This window comes from Astyanax mexicanus, chromosome 18, assembly GCF_023375975.1.
Source record: "Astyanax mexicanus isolate ESR-SI-001 chromosome 18, AstMex3_surface, whole genome shotgun sequence".
Taxonomy (NCBI): Eukaryota; Metazoa; Chordata; class Actinopteri; order Characiformes; family Acestrorhamphidae; genus Astyanax; species Astyanax mexicanus.
In genome coordinates this window covers 19,995,438-20,022,337 of record NC_064425.1, presented here as the reverse complement: position 1 = coordinate 20,022,337, position 26,900 = coordinate 19,995,438, and the positions used below count along the sequence as shown (strand labels likewise).

Sequence of the window (26,900 nt, the reverse complement as noted above, 5' to 3'; positions counted from 1 at the left end):
CATGGTGCCTCCACACACGGATTCGCTGGTCATCTCCAACAAAAGAGACAAAAGCAGGACCTTTCTCTGAAGATAGTCACTCCAATGCATTATGGCCATTGCCAGACTGTGTGAATACCAGCTGTAAAAGTCAAGGCTGAAAATAACTCTTACCCCTGTGTATGCACCAACTCGTCATCCTTTACTAGCATTTATTGAGGAATAGGGTCATTTTAAAAGATAAGAACTCTAGGTTCAAGCTTTTATTGAAAGCTAAATGTCTATCTTCAGCAGCACATTAGCATCTGAAGCTCTGATGCAACAGAATGCATCAAAGCCTGGCTTTTCAGCATCTTCTGTTTGAATATCTTGTGGTTTTTTTTTTAAACCCAGATGATTCCTCCTCTTTGAGGTGTATTCCCTGGACTAAGTGTTGATGTAAGCGCTGGCCAGGCTCCATCACTAAGCCCATGCTAGGGTGGTTTAGACACAGCCTCGAGGAGATTTGATAGCTGAGCAACCTTCATATTTGCCAGCCAAATTATGTCACGCGTATTTGCAGCAGATGCAGATGTGACAGTATCTTCACCTCAGCTTTTCCGTTGCTTGTGGCTCATGGCTGTTGTTTCCCTCTGGGTGAAAAACAGCAGGCGGTCAGTGACACAGAGTGGCAGATGCTATGAATAGTAAAAGGAGTACAGGAGGGGAGCAGAAAACATACAATGCATTGATAGGCAAATACTTTATAATGTTTTCTGTCTATTAGAACATTAAACACAAGGTGTATAATCTAACAAATATGGTAAATAACCTCATAAATAATGAAAAGATGCCTTATGCTAGATCATTAGAATTTAAGTGGTTAAACTGGGCCTACAAAGCTATAAGTTTTAAGTTTCAGGTTTGTCCTTCACATAAACTCTGATGAACTGATACAGTTCATCGTGGCATTGGTAAAAAAAAAAAAAAACACGATTTTCTGAAACCTTTCTATGGATTCTAGTCCATGTTTACATGATTTTGTCACACAATTTCTGCAGAAATATCCGGAGGACATGCAAATAAGCCAGATATGCCTAAAATTGTATATGTGAGTGCTGTTAACTTGTGGTTTCTGAGGCTTGGTCTTTCTTTCCTGGGGTGCTCTTGATAAGAGCCAGTTTTATCATAACATTTTTGATGGGCTTTTAAAGTTCTTGAAAATATTTTGGATTGATGGACAGTTCTTTTTTTTTTTTACTAACTTGAGTATATCTTGCCATAATATGAATTAGAAAATTACTCTAACAGAGCTATTCACTGTATACCAACTCTACAGGGGTTAGACAATGAAACTGAAACACCTGTCATTCTAGTGTGGGAGGTTTCATGGCTAAATTGGAGCAGCCAGGTGGCCAATCTTCATTAATTGCACATTGCACCAGTAAGAGCAGAGTGTGAAGGTTCAATTAGCAGGGTAAGAGCACAGTTTGCATCAAATATTTCAATGCACACAACATTATAGGTGACATACCAGAGTTCAAAAGAGGACAAATTGTTGGTGCACGTCTTGCTGGTGCATCTGTGAGCAAGTCTTTGTGATGTATCAAGAGCCACAGTATCCAGGGTAATGTCAGCATATCACCAAGAAGGACCAACCACATCCAACAGGATTAACTGTGGACGCAAGAGGAAGCTGTCTGAAAGGGGTGTTCGGTGTTAACCTGGATTGCATCCAAAAAACATAAAACCACGGCTGCCCAAATTGCACGGCAGAATTCAGTGTGCACCTCAACTCTCCTGTTTCTACCAGAACTGTCCATTGGGACAATCAATTATTGTGGTCTAAAACCATGTGTTTCAGTTTCATTGTCCAACCCCTGTACCTATTCACAACTTTACAACTGATGCTCTTAAACACATAAAAATGTAAGAAATTCAAGTAATTAACTGATAATTAATTGTAAAGGTTCAGCTCAGCTGTTAACTGAAAGCCATTTCAAGTGGCTACCTCATAAAGCTGACTGAGGAAAGGCCAAAATGTGCAACGTTGTCCTCTAAGCAAGAGGTGCCAACTGAAGAATCGAAAATATGTAACATACTCTGCTTTAACACTTTTTTGTTTACTAAATAATGGCATGTTTTTCTATATACGGGGACTTTAGTATAAATCTACAATGATTTTTTTTAATAACAGAAAAACCCTGAATGTTAGTTACTGATACTGTAGAACCAATTTGTGGACATGCAACATATTAGATTTCATGCATATTTTTGCCTGTAAGCAAGAGCTTAGTGCTGTCATCATCATTGGTAATGATATGCTGAATTATGAAGGTTTTCCCTCTCATTAAACAACATAACATTGCTTAAGGGGAGTTAAATTCTGTCAGACAGTTGAATCAATTCGGATCAATTACAGCAGCATTTGCAGGCAAAATAAATGAATGTATATATTTGCACATGTGTGCTGTTTCAGGGACACATTGCACATTATTTCACATTACAGACATATTTACCTTTTATTAGAACCTGAGCAAAAAGAATAATTGTGCTTTGTCAAAATTTTGAGAGAGTATAAATAAAAAAAACAGAATTTAGAATTTGTATTAATATATACTGTTTTGTGTAATGGTGTTTCATTCTTTTCCCTAGAACGCCCCATTATGCTTATTAGTCCAGGGCAGTTTGTTTTATGTAATCTGTTTATTTCTGCTATTAAGGGCTTCCAGTAGTTCTTGTCTTATATAAACTCTCTGGGGTCAGGGTGGTGTATTTTTTTCTCTGTGACAGGTCTCTGTCTACAGTTCAGATAATGTTCTTGATTCATTCAGTTATTACTTTAAGTATAGTATTCTTTGGTCATCTACTACAGGGAATATAACTTTTTAAAAGTGTAGGTGAGCCTGTGGGCATTAAGCATGTATAAAGTAGTGGCTGAGGAAAGGTCACTCTCTGACACAGAAAACGTTGTGAACCAATCAGTGTTTAGAATGCCTCCGGTTGGGCAAAAATAATAAAAACACAAAAAAAGCTCAATTCTATTCTTAGAACACCAGGAGCAGCATGCAATGGGCTGTGTTGCTTTTAGCATAACACTAATGGATGTCTGAAGGTACATGTAGTGCTGTGAAACACTTTGAAAACCAAAAAATACTGGGCATTCTCACGGAGACGTTTTGTGCAAAATGTTTTTGTTCAAAAATGCAAAAGGAGCTTAGAGGAACCTATGACCACTCATCGCTGCTAATCGATTTTTGAGCTCATGGCTAATCATTTTTAAGTACATGGTGTTTGTTTAATCCATGGCTGCTAATTGTTTGTGTGCATGGATGCTGATAGTTTGCGCTCATGGCTGCTATATGTTTGACCTTGTGGCTGCAGATTGTTGGGTTTTTGGCTGCTGATTGTTTGAACTCATGGCTGCTAATTATTTTCTCATGGCTGCTGATTGTTTCAGCTCATTACTGTTGATTGTTTAATGTCATGGCTGCTGATTGTTTCAGCTCATTACTGTTGATTGTTTAATGTCATGGCTGCTGATTGTTTGCACAAAATATTTTAACTTTTAAAGTGTTAAGCAGCTGTTTATGGGAGTGCATGGGTGTTGATTGTTAGATCCCATTGATTGTTGGATCCCATGGGTGATGATGTTGGATCCCATTGGTGTTGATTGTTGGACCCCATGGGTGTTGATTGTTTGAGCTCATGGCTGCTGATTGTTGGAGCTCATTGATGTTGATTGTTTTAGCCCATGACTGCTAATTATTTTAGCTAATGGCTGCTGATTGTTGGTGCTCATTGCTGCTGATTGTTGGTGCTCATTGCTGCTGATTGTTGGAGCTCATGGCTGCTGATTGTTTGAGCTCATGGCTGATGATTATTTGAGCTCATGGCTGCTGATTGTTGGAGCTCATTGATGTTGATGGTTTGAGCATATGACTGCTAATTATTTGAGCTCATGGCTGATGATTATTTGAGCTTATTGCTGCTGATTATCTGAGCTCATGGCTGCTGATTATTGGAGTTCATGGCTACTCATTGTTGGAGCTCATGGTTGCTAATTGTTGAAGCTCATGGCTGATGATTATTTGAGCTTATTGCTGCTGATTATCTGAGCTCATGGCTGCTCATTGGTGGAGCTCATGGCTGCTGATTGTTGGAGCTCATGGCTGCTGATTGTTGGAGCTCATGGCTGATGATTATTTGCGCTCATGGCTGCTTATTGTTGGAGCTCATGGTTGCTAATTGTTGAAGCTCATGGCTGATGATTATTTGAGCTTATTGCTGCTGATTATCTGAGCTCATGGCTGCTCATTGTTGGAGCTCATGGCTGCTGATTGTTGGAGCTCATTGATGTTGATTGTTGGAGCTCATGGATGTTGATTGTTTAAACTCATGGCTGCTGACTGTGAACAAGTGATCGGGCTGACAATCTAATTAAGGTCTGAGGATTTGGTAGAAGCTATCTGAGGCCTTAACTTTGTGCTGATTTCCATTGTTTCTCTCAAACATTCTACACAAAAAAGTGATACAATAAGAGCTGTAGAAATGCTCTTAGGTTGTCAATAATTATTAAAAAACATGTAAGCAGTGCCTTTGAACTGTGTAGATGCACAAGTGTAAATCCACAGTTAGTCTTATGTGAGATCTTGACTCTTGATTAGGAAGCAATGAATGTACAGTATATTACGAAACTGCGGTTGCTTAATCTGATCAGAATTTTCAGTAGAAATAGGGATGACTGGCAGCAGAATAACTCCTTGGCTTCATAACGTTCTTGGCATGTTTACGCTGGATCAGGGTTTACCACTGATCTCTGAACAGCTCAGGATATTCTCTTCTATCTGCATTAGTCTGGACTGGCTTCGAAACAGCTGGTCCTAGGCCAGCAGTGACCTTTGACAAAAACTCACCCCTCCACCCCCCCAGTCTCTCTCAGGAGTGTGAGGAGCTTCTGATCTTCTGTTGACCACACACACACACACACACAAGAACTAGAGCCCTTCTGCGCTTTAGCTACAGCAGCTGTCACTGTGCCCGGACACGTGCCGCTGTGCCCTTTCTCTCCCTCTCTTGCTCTCTATCTCTCTCTTTTTTGCTCTCTCATCCACTCAGACTTGCTTGGTGCATGAGTGTGCCATAATCACGAAAGAAAATTTACAAATTGATTAAAATGAGGCTTGAGTACATCTTGAATCAGCACAAATCAGTATTAATTACTGTGCAGTTTGATTATGTATATATATGTTTTTTTATAGTAACAAACAGAGCCTGATACATGTGTTTTGACGTATATTGTTAGTATGTCATTGTTGTAGTGGATAGAGTGACCCAAATTATATTTTTTGCTGCAGGTTCCAGTCTGACTAAACCAGTCCAAATGTGCTGAGTCAGCTCAATTCGGTACTCAGTAATCAAATGAACCCTAAAGAACGTGTAACATTTAATGACACAGCATTGCATACACAATATTAACAAAATATTGGGACACCTGCTCCATTGTTTCCTCCGAAATCAAGGGTTTTTGTTAAAGTAACTGTCTCTACCGCCTGGGGAAGGCACCTTATTAGACTTTGGAACATTGCTGTAAGGATTTGGTTGCATTCAACAACCAAATCATAAGTAAGGTATGGATATTGCTTAATTACCACCCATCTGATCCCCACTAATTCCAAAAATATTGAATGGAGCACCATCATTCCAGAGAACACAATTCCACTGCTCCACTGTTTAATACTGGTGTACTGGGCCAATAGATTTGTGTTTTTCTGCTCTATTCTATTGGCAGATAAGCTGTATTTGAGTATTTGAACGTCTTTGCAACCATTGCTGAACGTCTCAGTAAGTAGATAAATGCGTTTATCATAAAAATGTCCACAAATATTTGGACATATAGTATCTGAGTCTGCACAGGCTACTGTGTTGCACAAAATAATGCTAATAGGACTCATTGACAGTTTGACTAATTTGACAATTGGTCAAGTGGTTTTCACTGGTACTGCTAGGTCCAAAAAATGTCCAATATATAAAAATATTTTAACATAATTTATGATGTGGCATGTGTCTGAGTGAAAAAAATTTATTTCTTTAGACCTGTTTTACCATCACATTGAAACATCATTTTAATAGGCTAAATTTATTGTTGTAGCACAATATATGTATATATTTTAATTGGTCGAGCTAATTTAGCTTGGGTCTTGGAACATTTTGTGTGGGTTTAAGTGGGCCTTGAGTTGCTGAAGGTTGGGAACCCCAGCTTTAGCCAGTGCACATATTGATAAACCTGAGCCATTCAAATGCTTTAGCCAGACCAAACATTCAAAAAATATAATTATCCCCAAATAAACAAGAGACACTGATCTGATTATCTGTCTTTTAGTAAAATAGAATCATGTTGAAATTCAGGCTAATGCATTAGTGAGCTAGTAGTGATGTTACAGAGATTACAGTGCATTTGATTTATATATTAAGGTTCACTCTTAAAAATAAAGATTCCTAAATGGCTTTTGGCTCAGATATACAATTCCAGGAAAACCTGTAATTGGTGCAGAATTTCTAAAAAAACGAATAAATAAAAAACTCATTTACTACAATAGTTAAAAGTTAAAAACATTATCTGAAAGGTTCTTTAAAGAAGCAACAGTGTTTCGGCTGTAGCATCACTCAAGTATTACTGCTGTGTACTGCTACCTTAGGAAGCCCCCTCCACTGTTTGTTTATTAACAGATTAGGCTTGTTGAGAGTGAATGGGCCGTGCTGTCTGAATGTGCAGTAAATCAGGTGGGGGATTCCCCTCTAGTCCTGTCATGGTTTCTTGTGTGTGGGAGTAAAGCTATAAGTGTCCGTACTCTCTGCGAGAAGGACCCTGCGATCCTGCACTGAAAGAGGACAGGGAAGGTCGGAGATATTTGCGTATCGCTCTGACGGATTGTGAGCACAAATCCAATTAAGCTGGCAGCCACTGCAATCAACTGGATTAGCATTTCAGCTTCGGCCATTAGATAAATAGTGGGTTACCATAGGACATTTCTCTCTGCCCTGCCATCGCTTCTGCAGATGTTCATTATTATTTAATTCTGCTTTTTAGGGTCATCCACATGTTAAGGAAAATATATATAAAATGTATTATATTATTGCTGTCAGACACAAATCTTGTAAGTCTGTTACTGTTTTGCCATTTTTTGCTTTTTGACATAATGTGAGTTTTTCTTTACATTGTGTCAACATTTCATAAGGAACGAAACAATAGAAATGCTCCAATTACCTTTACCTTTAAAAAAATTGAATAGCATTTACTTTAATTTCCTTTAAATGTTAGAAACATTTTCTCCTTTCTCTTGTAAGATTACAGTTTAAATGTTTAGGTAACAGTAACCTTAACCTTTCATGTTAAAAGACCAAGTAATCTGATAACACATAAGCCTAACTATAAGCATAACACACACATGACAATACAAAATGGTATACCAAAATTGCTGAATCAGGCTAATTTGTCAGACAGGTGAACCTTCAAATGGCTACAAAAATCCTTGACTATGATTGGCTTTATTTCTGTTTGTTAGTGTTGCTAATATTTGTACCAATATGCAGCTCTGGAAAAAAAAGAGACCACTTCAGTTTCTGAATCAGTTTCTCTGATTTTGCTATTTATTTATATATTTTTGAGTAAAATTAACATATGCTTTTTGATAACTTTCAAGCGGTTCAGTTTGGTTTGATGGCTTGTGATCATCCATCTTCCTCTCGATTATATAGGTTCTCCACATAGTTTTTAAGAGGTCTCTTTTTTTTCCAGAGCTGTATATACCATTTGTATATTATTTTACCAGAAATTAGGACGTGAAAGTAAATACAGTTTATCCTTAAATAACTTCCTACATTTTCCCAAATTTCGGAAATATCGAATGCAAAATGTAATGCAATGTATCTTTTGTGGTTTGTTTAGATATTTAGAGTAACTGGATATTTGGTGCATACATTGCATACATTTGCATTAAGTATAATGTGCCAAAGAACTGTGATCTTTGTAGAAAGTGGCTTCTTTTTTGTATTTTTGTTACGAATTGGGGTATTAGACTGTACATATATATTGTTGCTCGTTGCTAATTATTTTTTAATGAATACTTAAGCATTTAAACACTTTTTTCAGTTTACACTGTGTCGAAATTTCATGATGCGTGGACCAATAGAAATGCACGTTATTTCTGTTTGTGTAAAGTTGTCGTTTTGGAAACATTATGTTTTTTATGAGATGTGATGTATAAACAGTTAATTGGATGCTGTTACTTCCCTTTTTAGAGACCAGTAGAGGAATTGAAAACACGCATCACTTAAAACTGATCATTCATTGAATTGTGATAGACCTTATGAACGCTCAGTTCACAGTGTAGATGCCCATCAGAGAAAAATGTCCTTACGAAAGCCTTGCTTTAATTTGATCAAGAATGCATTGTGGAATTGAACAAAAGAAAGTGGAGAGCAAGGACTGAAAAAAAGCACTGGTTAGATGACTAGCCCTGTTCTTTAGGGTCAGGTCAGTTGGAGGTGAGAATAAGCTTTATCCTGTAATACACACACACAAACACACAAGCACACACACACACACAAACAAACAAGTACACACACACACACACACAAACCTGTGTAGGTAAAACAGGAGTGTTCATGCACAAAATTCCAGAAAACAAAAAAGGTGTACAACAAATACCTCCTTTCACCCCAATAACAAAGCAGCTTTTATGTGCAGAGGAGGTGCAGAAGGATAGGTTTTATGTGGTTATATGGTGTGACTTGGACAGAGAGAGCTGTGTACTATAAAGACCCTCTGATTCTGTTCCCCTCTGGCTTAGGTTACAAGACCCTGCTGAAAGGCATCTCTGGGAATTTTACCAGTGGCGGACTGGTGGCCATCATGGGGCCTTCAGGAGCTGGGAAGTCTACTCTTATGAATATCTTGGCAGGATATAGGTGATTATTACCAAACCTGGTAAAAAAAACTTGCACTGTCATACACTCCATATCCCATGGAAATCGAAAATTGCTGCGCTGACCTGCAGGACATGCATGTGGGGCATCCTTCACTGAGACGGTTTGGGACGATGTGAATGATCAGAGTTGGAGCAAGGGCTTATAGTGGATTCCAAATAAATGGGACATTCCGTTTCTGAAGTTGTGCAGGAGATCCATATACTGTACATGTCTTACAGTTCAGTGCAGCATTTTTTATCTTCCATAGGACATGTAAAAAGTCATGGGACACAAAACTAGTCCATGCAAATCAAACTTTTGATTGTATACAGTGCAGGGCACATTCACTCACACAATCACAATGTATTGCTTTATGTCATATATATTCTAATATTTTTTTCCTTAATAAACTGTTCAGATTAATTTACTGCCCACATATCTTTATATATATATATATATATATATATATATATCAATGTCTTATATGCTTATGATATTTGCACAGTGCTGCACGTATGCATATGAATAAAGAAGCATAATATGGCTTTTATGTAACCCAGTTTATTATAGTTTTAAATACCTTTTAGTGAATAATAAGACATTTTTTGTTGTTTATTACTGTAAAAATGATTTGCGTCAAGTTGTTTTGCTTATATTTCAGAATTTATTTTACAGTTCTCATTGAGACTAAAAAAAACCAGAATGTTGTGTTCTATTTATAAAATGTACTACATTTTAGTTTCATAAATCTGTCATTATTTATCATCAGATCCATTCACATTGATGAGCAGATTTTAAAATGTATGTAATTGTCTTTCAGGGAGACTGGAATGAAAGGAGAGATCTTAATTAACGGACAGCCCCGTGATCTGCGCTCCTTCAGGAAAGTCTCATGTTATATTATGCAAGACGACATGCTTCTGCCTCACCTCACAGTACAGGAGGCCATGATGGTAATGAGCTATAAAATTCCCGCTTTTTCAAACATCTCTTCTAGTATTTTTTATCTATGTCTTCTTATAATTAAAGTCATAATATAATGAGCAGTTAGACTTGGCTATGCTGTAATAAATAATGCCCTAAAGCAGTATCTGTAAATGGGTCATAAGGAGCTCTTAGCAGTTTCCTTATAACACCTACCTTGTTATCTTGGTTGTTTTGTCTGTAAGAGAATGTAAAGCCCTCGGTTGCCTTTAATTCTACTTGTTAATGCTCGGTGCACTCAATTTAAATCCCCCTTTTAACCTCCTCAGGTGTCGGCTAATCTCAAACTCCAGGAAAAGGAGGAGGGCAGGAGGGAGATGGTAAGCGAGAGTCGTGTGAACCTCTTCACACATTATCATTATTTACATGCGGGTTAACAGGAGGCTTGGCACCGGAATCTACATTTCCATTACATCACTAGTTTCTGAAGCGTAATGCAAAATTTTGCTTACAAGATTCGGTTTGCGCCGATATTGACAGGTGATGAGTATATTTTTATTCAACACTGTTGGTAAGTGTTTAATTAACATTGTGACATTGGGTTACATTTTGACACAATGCTAATTTAATGCTGCTAGTGTTGTTATAACACTTGTATTTGCTGAGCATAGAAATGAAAAAAAATGTATAGAGGGACCAAAAGAAATTGTTGCACACTTATTTATGAGTTAGTTAATAAAGTCAACTTGGACCATGTTACAGTACCACTTGTATTTGAATCTTTAATGTTTATTATAAGAACATATATCTATGGGTAAAGAAGCTAATAGCTAGCTATCTGGCAGGCCCAGCTCTAATCTGTATTTTCGCAAACTCACCTTAAAATGACTTGAATCTAAATCTGCTGTTCTGTTATACATGTCAAAGAAGATGAGCAATGCAGGTTTTATATAATGTACTCCCCCACTATACCTGAAGGCAGTTTAATGTGACCTTCCACTTTCAGGAAAACAGGAAACTGATTGAATAGCTCATATCAGTGTGTTTTGTCTTGTTTTTTTCCCCATACAAAAATGTGAATTCGGTAACACTGAACAGAATATTACATACAATCAAAACTAGTAAATACTAAATGCTAGTTTTAAATCAGAATGCTCTTTAACATCTTTTACATAAAGCGTATATATGCTCAAAAATAAAGACTAAATCATCATGCAGGTCAATCCTTCCTTCAATAAAAAATCAAGCTGATCAGGGACTGGTAGAATGACATAAATACCTTATATTAAGGATTAATGCAGAGCTGATTAATACGGCTAATCAAATCTACACTTATTTTTTTTGTATCATATTTTCCAATCAGGGCCCAGAGCACTGAAGGTCATTGTCTCCTCTGAACCTGCAAGATCAAATAATTGAAAGTTACATTTTGATTTGAATTATTAAAACCACCAAGGTGCCCAAGCTTCTGTATTTTTACCTGATAAAAGCCATCAATAGCTAAAGGTAAACTCAGTCCGGTTGCTGAATGCAGTGCCTGCTTTCCCACAGTACAAATATCCTCACTAATTTATTGACCATAAACATATAATATATAATAAAATTTCAAATATATTAGTTGATTATAGTGCTAAAATAATTAATAAACCTCATCAATCAGAAACTCTCCCACGGTGACGACATAGAATAAACACCTTTGGTTTGTTCCATAAAATTATGTTTGCAGAAGATACATGTAATTATGAGAAACCATTTGAAGGTCCGAGTGTCCTCACTTAGGAAAAAAATAACTACCATGGTTAGGGTTCGCAGTTGTAGCACAGAAAACGGGCCAAAAGTCTAAAAGCAGCAAGAGTGCGCAGATGTAGTGCAGAAAAATAGGCCAAAGAGTCTAAAAGTTGCCATAATTAAGGAGTTTAATATTAAGAGACATCGTGAAATGAAACATCAATTTGAAAAATCTTAGTTTACACAACACTGTCAAAGATAGATAAAGATAGTGAGTCAAGTAAAATGGTGTGTAAATGAAAGTAATCAGGAAAATGTATTAGTAAGTGGTATATTTCATTATTTGTTTTATTACAGAGTCTGTGGCCCGTTACTTCAAATGTATTTCTCATTCTGGCCCCCAACAAAAAAAGTTTGGACACTCCTGTTCTAGAGCATCACTCAAATAACCATTTGAAGCCCTTTCAAACCTAATATGAAGACTTTTTAATTTAAAACATTTAACCGCTCCAAGCCGTTTATGAAGGAATTTAACAGGCTAATAAAGGCTGTCTCTGTCCCTGCAGGTCAGGGAGATCTTGACTGCGCTCGGCTTGTTGGAGTGCGCTAAAACACGAACCTCCAACATCTCCGGCGGCCAGAGGAAACGCCTGGCCATCGCCTTGGAACTTGTCAACAACCCACCCGTCATGTTTTTTGATGAACCCACAAGGTGAGCCCCTTAGCAAAAAAAAACACACGCTCGCACTCATAAACACAAACACATGCACATGCCCTCAAATGACATAAGGATTATTGCAGCAAAAAAAACATAGCAGGCACTTCTTGAGCCAAAAATAGCTTTCGAAAAAAAAGAAAGCCAAGACCCATTGCCCATGAGGTTTTTCTGTCACGTCCTTGAAGTGAGAGGTGAAATTGAATTATAGTTTACCAAGCTGCTTCCGACTGGGAATGGTGAGGGCTATGATAACTATGTTGGGACAGAGGGGTCCCTCAGGACCCTATTAGGCAATCGCTTCACTTCCCCATGGCTCTCTGCGCGTATCCTCCTGAGAGATTGTCACTTGGAACTACAACAATGCCGCCCTCTCTCTGCACACACAGAAGAGAGCATGTGCCGACGCAAACACTAATACACGTATTTATAATCTCACTGCTCATCCTGACCTCTGCGTGTAGCAGATTTAATATCTGGTTACTTAAGGGCACCTTTTAGGATAACTGACAATCAGTCTGTATTAATAAGTGTAAACTAGCATTATTAACACTGCAATCAAATTTGCATTGCATTGCAAATTAGGAGTTTTAGCAACATTGAAGCTCTTTTTAATGAACCAATGAACCAAGAATAGTTTAAATAGCCCAACAAAACTAATATACAGTAGCAAATGTTTTCTCCAAAGTCAACACAAAATGCCACTCTCTCTGGTAGAATAACTCTGGTTTTTATCAAAGTTTTCATGCATCTTGGCACGTTCTCCTCCACCAGTCTTACACACTTCTTTTGGATAACTTTATTCCACTCCTGGTGCAAAAAGTCAAGCAGTTCACCTTGGTTTGATTGCTTGGTGATCATCCATCTTCTTTTTGATTATATTCCAGAGGTTTTCAATTTGGTAAAATCAAAGAAACTCTTGTCTCTCGGTCTCTTTTTTTTCCAGAGCTGTATTTTGCATGGTTGCATCTATTTTCTACTTATTACTGGCTACCAATAATATTGCAAGCAAGTATTTATCATTCTTCACATAATGCCACTTTTAATGACTTCGGCATTATTATAATTATTCAAATCCTGTATGACCAGCAACTTTAGCTCTGTTATGCACCTTTTCTATGTTATGACCTGCTGAGATGAAATGATACATCACATAAGCAGACACCAGCTTGTGGCATCGTTTGTGATGGGCAGTGGTCTCCAGTTAACTAGCATTTCTGAAGTTTGCGTTATGGCCACTTCAGAATCTCTTCTTCTAGTCACAATAATAAAATAAAGGCTTATGTCATGTTTCTGTTTTTTTTTTTTTTTCTCATGCAGTGGCCTGGACAGCTCCTCCTGTTTTCAGGTGGTGTCACTGATGAAAGCTCTCGCACAAGGTGGCCGGACAGTCATCTGCACCATCCACCAACCCAGCGCCAAAGTCTTTGAGCTCTTTGACAAAGTAAGTTTAATCTTATACGCTCCTAAAAACACAGGTTTAATAAATTCTGTGTTCTTTATTGCAGTGTAGGAAACAGTACTTAACTTTTTAAGTTTTCATTTTTTTTTAGTACAGGCAATAGTATTATATAGTTTAAATAACCATTTTTCCTTAAATGAGTTTTGGCTTCATTAAAATTCTAATGTGCAAAACCAGAATAATACCACAGTTAATTCCGACTTTGCAATGTGATTGGTTCAGAGATATTCTAGGAGTGCCAGTACTGCAATCGATACTGCCAGCCATAACAAAGCAGCAATATTTAATTATGCACGTTTAAGACTGTCAAAATTAATTATCATTTCTTTTCAGTTGCAATCACAAGAATACTATTTAAATGAAAGCTACATGCTATTGGCTTTGCTCTGTTATACCATTTACACTATTAAACTGCACATGATGCTGCGTGTGGTGTTGATTTTATCTGGGAAAAAATGTCTTTAAAAAATACATTTTAGAAAATCTTCCACACAAACTACTGTACAATTTGATTGGCTGAGAAGGTTTCGTTGCATGCTAGTATATGCTTGGTAAAGCCCCAGTAATGGCAGCCAAATGAATTAAAACATGATAAAACAAATCTGGATAAATATAAATAAGGAAAAAATTATCATTAAGAAAGAAAACAGAATTTGGGACATATTAGAGACTTTTATTAAAATCTAAAAGGTTTTAAAACTTTTTATAACACAGTTCCTATTGACCATACTAGCATTATTAACACTGCAATCAAATTTGCATTGCATTGCAAATTAGGAGTTTTAGCAACATTGAAGCTCTTTTTAATGAACCAATGAACCAAGAATAGTTTAAATAGCCCAACAAAACTAATATACAGTAGCAAATGTTTTCTCCAAAGTCAACACAAAATGCCACTCTCTCTGGTAGAATAACTCTGGTTTTTATCAAAGTTTTCATGCATCTTGGCACGTTCTCCTCCACCAGTCTTACACACTTCTTTTGGATAACTTTATTCCACTCCTGGTGCAAAAAGTCAAGCAGTTCACCTTGGTTTGATTGCTTGGTGATCATCCATCTTCTTTTTGATTATATTCCAGAGGTTTTCAATTTGGTAAAATCAAAGAAACTCTTGTCTCTCGGTCTCTTTTTTTTCCAGAGCTGTATTTTGCATGGTTGCATCTATTTTCTACTTATTACTGGCTACCAATAATATTGCAAGCAAGTATTTATCATTCTTCACATAATGCCACTTTTAATGACTTCGGCATTATTATAATTATTCAAATCCTGTATGACCAGCAACTTTAGCTCTGTTATGCACCTTTTCTATGTTATGACCTGCTGAGATGAAATGATACATCACAATTTGATTGGCTGAGAAGGTTTCGTTGCATGCTAGTATATGCTTGGTAAAGCCCCAGTAATGGCAGCCAAATGAATTAAAACATGATAAAACAAATCTGGATAAATATAAATAAGGAAAAAATTATCATTAAGAAAGAAAACAGAATTTGGGACATATTAGAGACTTTTATTAAAATCTAAAAGGTTTTAAAACTTTTTATAACACAGTTCCTATTGACCATACTGTATAAATATAGTATAAAACTGGAATATGTAACTTAACAGCATTTTTTTTTCACAGCTATATGTCCTGAGTCAAGGTCAGTGCATCTACCGAGGAAAAGTATCAAACCTCATCCCTTACCTTAGGGAACATGGACTCAACTGCCCTACGTACCACAACCCTGCTGACTTCAGTAAGAAAAGCATCCTTTCTGCTAAAAAAGCCTGAAACCAAAACGCATCAGCAGATGCAGCTGCTGAAATCCTAGAAATGCGTAGTCATAACAAAACCTGGCCAATGCTGGAAATAGATGTTTCTTTAAATGTGTTATTTTGCAAAAATGCTGTTAACTTTGTGACCAAATAACCTTAAGCTATAAATAAGGTATATCTAATTGGCTTGTTTATTGTATATGGTCTGAAAAGCTGAATGTTCATTTTACTTCTTTTTAAATCCTAGTAATGGAAGTGGCTTCAGGAGAATATGGTGACCACATGGCTCGGCTGGTGAAGGCGGTTCAGGAAATGAAATGTGAGAAAGATTACAAAAGTGAGATGAACGGAGATGGTGCCCTGAACCCCTTTCTGTGGCATAGGCCTTCTGAAGAGGTACAGCTTTTTTACAGCACTATTCTTCATATCTTATAATGTAATAAATAAGCATAATATCATCATATCATGTTATATCACTCCCCATGCAAAAATGGGTTTCCCATCTATTTGTTTATAAGATTAGTTTGATGCAGAATTGCTAGTGCATACTTCCTAATTTAAGAAGTTTAACTGTTAATTAGTTTTGTAAGAAGGACGTTTTTTCTCCATAGGACTCCTCTTCCACTGAGGGCTGCCACAGCTTCTCTGCCAGCTGCCTGACGCAGTTCTGTATCCTCTTCAAGAGAACTTTCCTCAGCATCATGAGAGATTCGGTAAGGAACAGCACCACTCACTGGACAAGAGAAGTAGCTCATGAAGTAATGCAGAAAGCTGCAACCTAATATATAGTCAAGGAATAGCATGTCTGAATTATAACATGCATTGATTTCAATCAACTCCATGACCTGCTGATTACTGCAGTGCTTTTACCAGGTTTAGTTAGTAACGGTGATCTTTAATTAGCTAAAAACCACTATTAAACAATATTAACCAGAGCAAGAATGGGGATTCACTGTCTAACTCTTTATAAAGTCTAGAATAATTTGGTTCTTTCTGCCATTGAAATGTTAAACCTGAACAAATATTTGTGGATTCCATCATCCTTCTCCCTCAATGACAAAAGAAATGTATTGATTTCATATCCTTGCCCTGTTCCCTGTCTTTTACCTTTCGGGCCCGTGTTGCTCTCTGTGTTTTTATCAGTTTGTTCCTCCTGTGTCTCCTCCTTAAGTGTTTTCACCTGTGCTCATTTGTAGCTCTACCCACTTCGTTACTTTTCCCCAGGTGTTTCCTGTTTTGTCTGTGTGTATTTATAGCCCTGTGTTTCATGTTTCCAAGGCGGTTCTTTTTTTTTTTTACGTCTTCACGTCTGGCATGGTTGCCAGTTTTGTTTCTGGTTTTTAGTCAGTTCTGGTGTTTCTAATTAGTTTTCCTGCTTGTTAGTTTTTTTCTAGTTTTGTGTTTACTCTTTGGTTTCTTGTTTTGTTTTCTTTATTATTTTCAAATAAACAGTCACACTTACATCCGCTCGCCGCATCCTCCCTGCTGCACATTGTGACAATTTAATTAATTTACATCCTTTTTACATTACATTGTTTTGTCTTTAGTTACTTTATAATACTTTTGGCAAAGCCTATATTGATCAGTTTTGTAGATATTATGTACAAATAAAGTTCAATCAAATTAATTACTCTTTTAACTTTTTTTTAGAAAGCAAGATAGAGAATGTGAAGAACTCAATGCTTTGGCTATGCTTGAACACAAAGTATTCGATTACCTATGGTCTTGCCACTGTCTAGACCATTAATCACATCCTTAACGACAAGACAAAAGCAGTCCAGTGGAGATGCTACCTTTATATCTTCATTTTCTACAACTGCGGAGAAGTCCAGCATAGATTGCTTGTCTTTCTGCTCTTTCACACATATAGGGACTTTCTAATAGACTTTGAAGCATTACTGTCAGGATTTGATTGAATATAAAGAGCTCATCCTCAACTTATTCCAAACAACAGTTCCACTGCTCCACATATCAGTGCTGGGAGGCTTTATCAACTATCAGATTTAAATTATGACAGGAGTGAAAAACAACAAAAATGACACACAGATTTATTAATAATCAGACTTTATTCTTTTTCTCTAGGTGTTGACCCACCTGCGTATCACCTCTCACATTGGGATCGGGATTCTGATAGGGCTTCTCTACCTGGGCATCGGCAACGAGGCCAAGAAAGTCCTCAGCAACTCTGGTTTCCTTTTCTTCTCTATGCTCTTCCTCATGTTCGCTGCTCTAATGCCTACTGTGCTTACCTGTGAGTCTACTAAAATGATAATGACCTAATCTTCCTTCTGTCTGCTTATAACTATGTCTGGAAATATTACGTCATCAGCTGAGTTTTTTGTATCTTATTTTATTACTATTTTTTACTAAGATAAGACTAGCACATGCCTGCTTCGATACATGTGAAGTCAGCAACCACCTCTTTTTGAGAAAAGCGCAGCAACTAGGTTCCGATACATCAGCTCACAGACGCCTTGTGCTGATCGACATCACCCTTTGGAGTGATGTGGGGAGAGAGCGCCATCTACCCACCCAGAGAGAGCAAGACCAATTGTGCTCTCTCAGGGTTCCGGTAGCCGATGGCAAGCTACATGAATGAGATTCAATCAGCGATATCCTGATCGTAGTGGCAGCACTTAGCCCGCTGGACCACACGGAGCATGAGCTGAGTTTTAATGTAGCCTAATATTTTGTACTGTAGCTTTATAGCATGTGTAACCTCTTTCTCGCTATTGCAAACACCACTTTTGCTTTATAAAGGGCAGTGTTTGTAGTAGATGTGTATATTTGTGTTGTTATTTTAATGATTCTTTGTATTTTTGTTTGTCTAGTTCCTCTTGAAATGGGAGTGTTTTTGAGAGAACACTTGAATTACTGGTACAGTCTGAAGGCGTACTATCTGGCAAAGACCATGGCTGATGTTCCATTCCAGGTAACACCCATTTTATGCCCATCTTACATCATTAAAGTACAGCTACCCATGGCAAGCACATGTTCACCGATGATAAGACAGTGGTTCTGAGCTAGGAATTCCCGGATTTCCTCACAGAACTAGCAAATCATGTTAAAAGAGACAGGACAGCGTTGAAGCTGTGGTGACACAAACAATCTATAGAAGCTCAGAGAGGATTTAGAGCTCAGGTCAGAACAGGGTTCTCCCAATTTAGACAAATCCCACAATAGCATTACATAATCTGTGTTCCGTGTAAGAAAAGCTCTTTTCCGAGACTAATATTCACTAATGGTCCAAATAGCTTTTATAAACTGTCATTTTGTTAAACTGTCCAATTCATATTGTCTACTGTTGACATTATTTGAACTATTGAACTAAACACACACTGTATGACAAAATGTTTGTAGAAGAGGATTGCTAATAGAATAATTTTCTCAGGAGAAGATGAACATGAAGCTATTGGCACCATACCCAGTGACATGCATGGGCTAGAAGAGTATGAAGCCCCAAAGAAGAGCAGTGGAGAGCATGAAGTAGGACTATGTTCTCTGGAATGATGCCGTTCCATCCAATATTTTGGGATGAATAGGTTTGGGAGATTGGGATGGGATTGGGATCATCCAACATCACTAAATGGATGACCTCACTGTTGGAATCAAATCTTCACAGTAATGCTCCTAAATCATTCAGAAAGACTTCCCTAGATATTAGAGACAGTTTCTCCAACAAAAACTGACTGAACACTTTTTAATCAGGTGTCCCAATACTTTTGTCCAAATGATGTAGGTCTGGCAGTGTGTTCTGAACTTTCTGGAGAATGACTCACTAAAAAAACAGAATGTAAATATATGCTGATTCACCTCTCTTGCATTACAGATTGTATTCCCGGTGGCATACTGCAGCATAGTTTACTGGATGACCTCTCAACCATCAGATGCTGTCCGCTTCATTCTCTTCCTGGCCCTGGGTACTCTCACCTCTCTGGTGGCACAGTCTCTGGGGCTTTTGATTGGGGCAGCATCTACATCTCTGCAGGTGATTATTATTATTATTATTATTATTATTATTATTATGTTTTGTTGTTATTATTTTTACATCTAGTGCAGATAGTTTCAGAAAAAATGCCCTACATTTTTGTTTGCTTTTACTGTATGGCTGTTCTGACAAAGTTATATTTTGTTTCCTAGGTGGCCACTTTTGTAGGTCCAGTAACTGCAATTCCAGTGCTGCTTTTTTCAGGCTTTTTTGTCAGTTTTGACACCATACCAAAATACCTTCAGTGGATATCATACATTTCCTACGTTAGGTAAGCTGGGATTGGAACATTAATAAACTATGAAGCACACTATAAAATACACCTTTTGATTTGACAGTCCTAAATGCTTTAATAAACTAAACATACAAACAATAACAATTACACAATTTATTGCTTAATTTTCATTTAAGAAAATCTGAATTATGATTTTGTAAACATGATTTTGTGTACACACTGACACTTTGAATGCTGTGTGGGTCAGAATGACCCTGTTTTTCGTTTTTTTTTTACTGGAATGAGTTTTAGTGGTTAAATGTGTCTTTAATAAGAGATAGGTGCATTTAGACTAATGTAACATGTGGCTGAACATAGTTTTTTATTCTATAAACTACGGAAAACATTTCTCCCAAATTCCAAATAAAAATATTGTCATTTACAGAATTTAGATGCAGAAAATGGGAAACGACTAATATAACAAAAAAAGCAGAGCGTTCAGACCTCAAATAATGCAAATAAAACAAGTTCATATTCATAAAGTTCAGAAATCAATATTTGTTGGAATAACCCTGGTTTTTAATCACAGTTTTCATGCATCTTGGCATGTTCTCCTTCACCAGTCTTACACACTGCTTTTGGATAACTTTAAAAAATCAAGCAGTTCAGCTTGGTTTGATGGCTATAATCATTCATCTTCCTCTTGATTTTATTCCAGTTCTAGCAGTGTTAACACTAGCAATATTACTATTTATTTTTATGAAATGATTTGTACACTATATTACTTAGTGCTGTTCACAGATCAATCATGTATTGCTTCTCCACATATTTCTCAACAATGCCCCACAGACTCTCAATGTGCCTTAAATGAACCTTGAGTTTCACATAATGACCCGTATGGCATGCTCACAATTCATTTGTAATGAGTTGTCTTTTAGAAGCAGCTCCCTTGTGGGCAATTACAAGACTTTACACACTGCAACACAGACAGACAAAAACAACACAGCAATAGCAGGCAGTAAAAATAAATATTACAACCAAAGGTCCTAAAACTAATCTGTATTACTACTTAATCCTTTCAAATTAGTGATTAATTTACTAGTGTTGAGGTAGATTTATTGGGTTTTATTCAACCAGGTTGTTAATGCAATAGCCTATTATGTGACTGGGGAGCTCTTTCAATTTTAATAAACTAAACTGTATTGAATTACTGTACCATTGGACTATACCTAATTTTAGATATAAGTGGAATAAACATCAGGGCTAATGGCATGAGGACATAAACACAGACTTATCCTGTTTCTTAAAAAAATCCTAAAAAAAAATGGTAATGGTATAATTTTCTCTTGAACATTAAAATGTTATTTGGGACTAAAAAGGCCTAAATACAACATCAGTTGCATATGAGGTGTGGCAGAATCTTCTTAATGTCTGGCACTCATCTAAAGCTGTTGTTCGACTTTTTTTTCAGGTACGGCTTTGAAGGAGTTATTTTGTCTATCTACGGGCTGGACCGTGAGGACCTACACTGCGACAAAGATGAAACATGCCATTTCCAGAAATCAGAAGCTATCCTGAAAGAGCTGGACGTTGAAAACGCTAAGCTGTACATGGACTTCATTGTGCTGGGCATCTTCTTTGTTTCTCTGCGGCTGATTGCCTACTTCGTCCTCCGCTACAAAATCAGTGCTGAGCGATAGAGCAGTCGAGGAGATGGTGGAGGAAGCCCTGGCAAGACTCTGAAAATGCCCTGAAAGGGATGAGCTTAATGGACCAAAGTCGGCTATACTTCTATCCGTACAGGTTTTATGTTATGGAGGTCTTTCCAGGACAGCAATGCAGTAGACAGAAGCATATACTGAAAATGACATTGCGGAGACGCGCTGATGCACTAAAAACAAGGGAGTAGATGTGGACGCTGCATTTAGTCACACATCTGAATAGACATCATTGGTTGGCTGTGTTAACAGGGACAATCCTGAATTTTACAGAAAATAGTAACATTGAACTCTTTTGTGCCAGTTTGAACATTTATCAGAGAGCTGGACTCGTGTTTACAATGAAATGTAGATTGTTTTTTTAAGTGTTATGTTCTGTTGTATAAGACAAATGGTGGGAGGGAGCTGTTACCTTATAGCCATTCTCTCTTCCATGTTTGTCTGTCTGTGTATGGAATGGCTTTTCTCCTTGTCTGTAGGATCCTTTTAACTAGGATAAGTCAGAGAGGAGCTTCAAACTTTATACTTCAGGGTTTTACTGATTTAAGAGCTGGTCTCCAAAAGTGCGCCTAATAGAGTAGGATGCTTTACCTATTTTATTGCATAGAAAAAAAATGCTCTCATTACTGACCATTATATTAATGCTTTCTATACTATCTATTCCAATTCAACTTTGTGTAATGTATTATAATCCCTAGCTCTATACTGATATGCCCAGTGTCATGGGACAAGGGACTAAAATGGTGTCCACTGACTTTTGTCATGCCCCGTGAAAGATAAAAAATGCTGCACTGACCTGTGTGTGGGGTCTCTTACACTGAATATGAATGTGAGTTCTGCTGGTCACAATCACATATCACATTGTGGATTCACACAAGGAATATAAAAAAATTGAAAACAACCTCAGAAATGGAAAGTCCCATTCAAGTTAATCAAGCATTCACTGTCAGACCTCACTCAAACTCTGATAGTTCATGTCGTTTTGCCATGAGCACGCTGGCCAGTGTTCAGCCTCACTCACAAGAGTGTCCATTCCCTTAGGTAATAATTTGTAATCAATTTATATACCATGACTTTTGGCATGTAAGTGTATAATGTGTTTTAATGATGAAAATGTAGTGACCTGCAAATTTACAGGGTATTTTTAATCAGGTGACTGACGGAAAAAAAGCACAATTTCAAAATGTTCACCAGCACTTTTTAAAATAATTATATATATATATATATATATATATATATATATATATATATATATATATATATATATATATATATATATATATATATATTAATCTGGCTATAGTGTAATAATGGCATTTGTACAGGTTCAGTTTCTGGGACCAAAAATACAGTTTTAAAAGCTTCCATGGGTATTTAATATATATCTACAACTCAGAATCTACAGATCTGGATATTTAAAGCAGCCTGGTTCCATTCTGTTTTTAATAAGGTTTCATCCTCGTAAAACACTGAGCACAATTTACTTGTTAATGAAAAGGTGAAGCGATCTGTATTCAGATGTTGTTTGTAAACATCTGTATGATTTATAGTGCCATGTTCTCCTGACTGATTTTAATACAGGCAGCTTTATCACAAAACATGGCTTTTGTCCACAGAAAGCCAAATGTTTCATAAACAGTAGTAGTTTAGGCATCAAAAGCAAGGCAATCACAAGCACAACAACAGACACTTACCTTCTTGTAATACATTGTGTACGTTTTTACTTTAAAACTGCTTCAAAATAATTGTGATGCATCAATGCACTGATGAGAAAGGAGAATATCAGCTTTATTGTTGTTACTCCTGGCTACTACTGCACTATGTAACTCTGGTAAAGTGCATACTGCTGTATAACCTAAGTCATCTTTGTTTAAAATTGCTGTAATATTACTCTAAATCTTTATCCCAAAAACAGTTCTTACTAAACTTAATGTTTAGTACCTCTGGAAACTCTCATTTTCTTTTCCACACGTGGTTTGTAAGTTTTCAGTTGTTTGTACTTATTTTACTGGTGTAAGCCTTTGATTGCCTAAACTATAACTTCATGATCCATAATACCACAAAGCGAAAACAGAGGATATCATACTTACCAAGAAAAAGCTGCAGAGTTTTAAGAAATCAATTCAAATGTGAAAATGTTATCTCTCAGTCAGTTTTCTTTTGAATATTGTGTATCAATAGTTAGTTCCTTTTACAGCCCAGGTACAAGAACGTTACCTATGTGAATGCTAAGCTTTAACTTAAGTATTACAGTGGTGTTACATATGCATACAAGGCATCAACTATTTGCTGTGGACCTTAATATAAAATATTATATTGCAAACTTCGATTTTAAACACAGGTAGATACAAGTACTTCTGTCAAGTCTGTCTGTGATGCTCTGCATTCTCTGTTCTGCTTTTTTTTCCTTTATGTGCTGGCTATATATTTCTTATCTTCATTAGCGTTTCTTTCTTTGAAACTTGCACACATCATCCAAAGTATGAAAATGTCAGTTTTCATCCTTAAAGATATTAAGGTTGCATTTATTAGTCATGTCATTTTTCAGGGCACTATTGCTTCTTGTTCAATCAGTTGTGTTATTTCCTGTAAAAGTGATGTAATGACTTGGTAGAACAGGAATAAAGTTTTGTTATTTTCAAAAAACACAGCTTATGCTTGAAAATACTTGAAAAATAAGCCTTGTGGTTTTAAGCACTGGTAATATTGTTTGTGTTAATTGTGTAAGATCAATACACTTAGTAAGCTATTGAGTTAACAAATGAATATTTAAAAATATCCATTTTCTTTAGACATGAGTGTGAATTCTGTTTGATTGCTTAATAAAATCACATAATTTTATTTGTACATTACAAAACATGTGTTAAAGTAAGTGAAAATCTTAGGTACATAGTTTACCAAAAATGCACAGTAAAAAAAATGAATATATGTTACTTATCTTGAGAAACGTGTATAAAAACTCCATAAAGATTGCTTTTTACATTTACTTGCTGAATAGTGATTAAGTCTGTAGTTTAATATATATATATATATATATATATATATATATATATATATATATATATATATATATATATATATATATATATATATGTAGTAATAAAGCATTAAAACATTCAGGAACAACAGGAAAATGTATAATATATTACAGAATAAGACATTTTTCCAGATTAAGATATCAAGTTTTGAATACTAATCAACTAGGAGATATTTTACAAATTCTGCAGAATGTGTGTACGTTATATTTAGCCAGTAGTGTATTGTTATGATCTTATACTGCTATAATTCAGGTCATTCATATTGTATCTTTAACCAATCATGAAGATCTTTTTTTTTTTTCAAAGGCTTTTTAGATGGCCTGCAAGAGAGAGCAGCTGTTCAGCTGAAGAACAGAGAGCTTCTGTGGAAACTACTGGACCTTTCTAGTAAACTCGTCCAGAGAAAGTATATAAGGGAAAATACCCATTTAACAATAATCGTCTGATTTGTTTAACCAGCAGAGGGCGCGCCAGAATGAGTGAAATGTACAAAATCAGAGTTTATACGTGCAGTGTTGCCAACTTAGCGACATTGTCGCTATATTTAACGACTTTTCAGACCCTCTGTCGACTTTTTTTGTAAAAAAAAAAAAAAGCAACTAGCGACAAATCTAGCGAGTTTTTGTGAAGTTATTGGAGACTTTTGGCGACTCTGAGATGAACACACATGTTCTTCAGTTACTGTCCTCAGCGGGCAGCGCGTGCCGTGAGCCCCGCCCACAGCACTCACTGTGCAGTCTCCTCACAGTCAGAGCTGACCTTCACCGCTCCACGAACACACTGTAAATCAACCGCGCGTGCCCAAAGCCGCCGCTGACTGACCCCGTCCCTATTTACAGAGCAAAAATATGAATATAAATATGAATATAAGTCTTCAGTGTGACACGAAAAGAAATCACTGAATTTAACTCACACAGTCTCAGTCACTCACCTCATTCACCACACAGCCTGTCACTCACCTCCACAGTGTCTGCCTCTTTGTGAAACATCTAGCTAGCTAGCTCATTATTTATCAATTTGTATATAATAGGTTTAAAAATAAAGAAAACTTAAAAAAGTAAATAAATAAAACAAAAAAAAGAAAAAGAAAAAAAAACGTAGAGTAATAGTTCTGACTAACTGCTGCTCTTATAATAACATTTAACAAAAGGGCAAAAAACTGATTCATGTAACTTACGTAAAAATGTTATTTTGTAAAAAGTTATTTTAAGAAGTGACTGCCTATTTAAAAAGCAACAGAAGTTGTTCATTTGTTGGAGTTCATTTGTAACATTTCTACCATATTTAGGGTGTTTTTACTTACTTTTTTCTCTCCCACAACGTTAATCCTTTACAGCTTCAAAAACATATATTATGCAAATTAGGCGATGACGTAACTTAGCGACTTCTAGCGACTTTTAGGACAGCCAATAGCGCTACTTTCCTTACTGAGGAGTTGGCAACACTATATACGTGTTTAACAGTTTTTATACTCAAAGATTTGCTCACTTCTCAACACGAAATGCATCAGAAGTTTTGAACTCCAGTTATGAGGATTTTAAATAAGCTCTGATTGCAAACAGTAGGCGGAATTGCAGTTTAAATTCGAATTGTGAGAAGTAGATGGGAATTCATTCAGTAATTCATATTTATTAAGGGAATGTATGCTTAATATTAGTGTCTTTGCTTCCATTTGGAAGAAAGATGTATGTTAAAAGTAACACATTTTCACTGATATATAAGATGAATAAATTTATCTGAATTGCTAGGAATTTAATTCCACTTTCTGTCATTTCAATTTAAATTCAATTTAACATCCTGTAAGGGCTTTAAATTCTGAGTTTGCACGGCCCTGAAGCTTACCAGTGTTAGCTCACAGTAGCAGTAATGTTAGCACCTTTGCAGCATAAACCACGTTTGCTGGAGAAAATATTATATCCTTTTTTAAGCAAAATACTTTATTCTACTGTCTACAATTAGAGTACCATACTGGACAAGTGATTAGTTACTATTTAAATGTCTTTTTTTTGCATTTAAGCTGTATTTAACCCTATTTATTGAGGACTCCCTCGCGGGCTCTCTCTAGCGGTTAGCGGTCCTTAACTGATATAAGTATTACAGGGAGCGGGCAGGCTCTCTGTGAAGCGGTGTTCTGTCGAGTTGAGCTACAGTGTCAAACCGTGCTACCCTAGTAGTATTTAATTTTTAAAACGTTAAAAATACCAAAAAAGAAGGTTTCTTAAAAACCTTATTACAAAATACTCTCAACAAAAGCCTAGCTAGGATATATATATATATATATATATATATATATATATATATTTTTTTTTTTTTTTTAGTTATACGAATAGGTACAGTAATAGATTGAAACAGGAAACAAGAAGTAACAGCAACATATCAGCAATGTCAAAGATAAGTAATTAAAGAAAGAAAGGAAGAAAGAAA

At 36.4% G+C, this 26,900-nt stretch overlaps 1 protein-coding gene across 1 annotated transcript in view; it reads left to right on the top strand.

Annotated features, from left to right (window-relative positions):
* abcg1 (ATP-binding cassette, sub-family G (WHITE), member 1) overlaps positions 1-24,084 on the top strand; it is a 32,743-nt gene extending 8,659 nt beyond the window's left edge. The window contains exons 3-15 of the mRNA XM_022675374.2: positions 8,811-8,928; positions 9,749-9,881; positions 10,182-10,232; positions 12,147-12,292; positions 13,616-13,739; positions 15,385-15,499; positions 15,766-15,914; positions 16,130-16,231; positions 17,601-17,769; positions 18,350-18,450; positions 19,348-19,506; positions 19,659-19,777; positions 21,192-24,084. Coding sequence (XP_022531095.1) covers positions 8,811-8,928; positions 9,749-9,881; positions 10,182-10,232; positions 12,147-12,292; positions 13,616-13,739; positions 15,385-15,499; positions 15,766-15,914; positions 16,130-16,231; positions 17,601-17,769; positions 18,350-18,450; positions 19,348-19,506; positions 19,659-19,777; positions 21,192-21,420 — 1,715 coding nt within the window. The 3' untranslated portion in view covers positions 21,421-24,084. The remainder of the gene's footprint in view (positions 1-8,810; positions 8,929-9,748; positions 9,882-10,181; positions 10,233-12,146; positions 12,293-13,615; positions 13,740-15,384; positions 15,500-15,765; positions 15,915-16,129; positions 16,232-17,600; positions 17,770-18,349; positions 18,451-19,347; positions 19,507-19,658; positions 19,778-21,191) is intronic.
* The last annotated feature ends 2,816 nt before the right edge of the window (positions 24,085-26,900 follow it).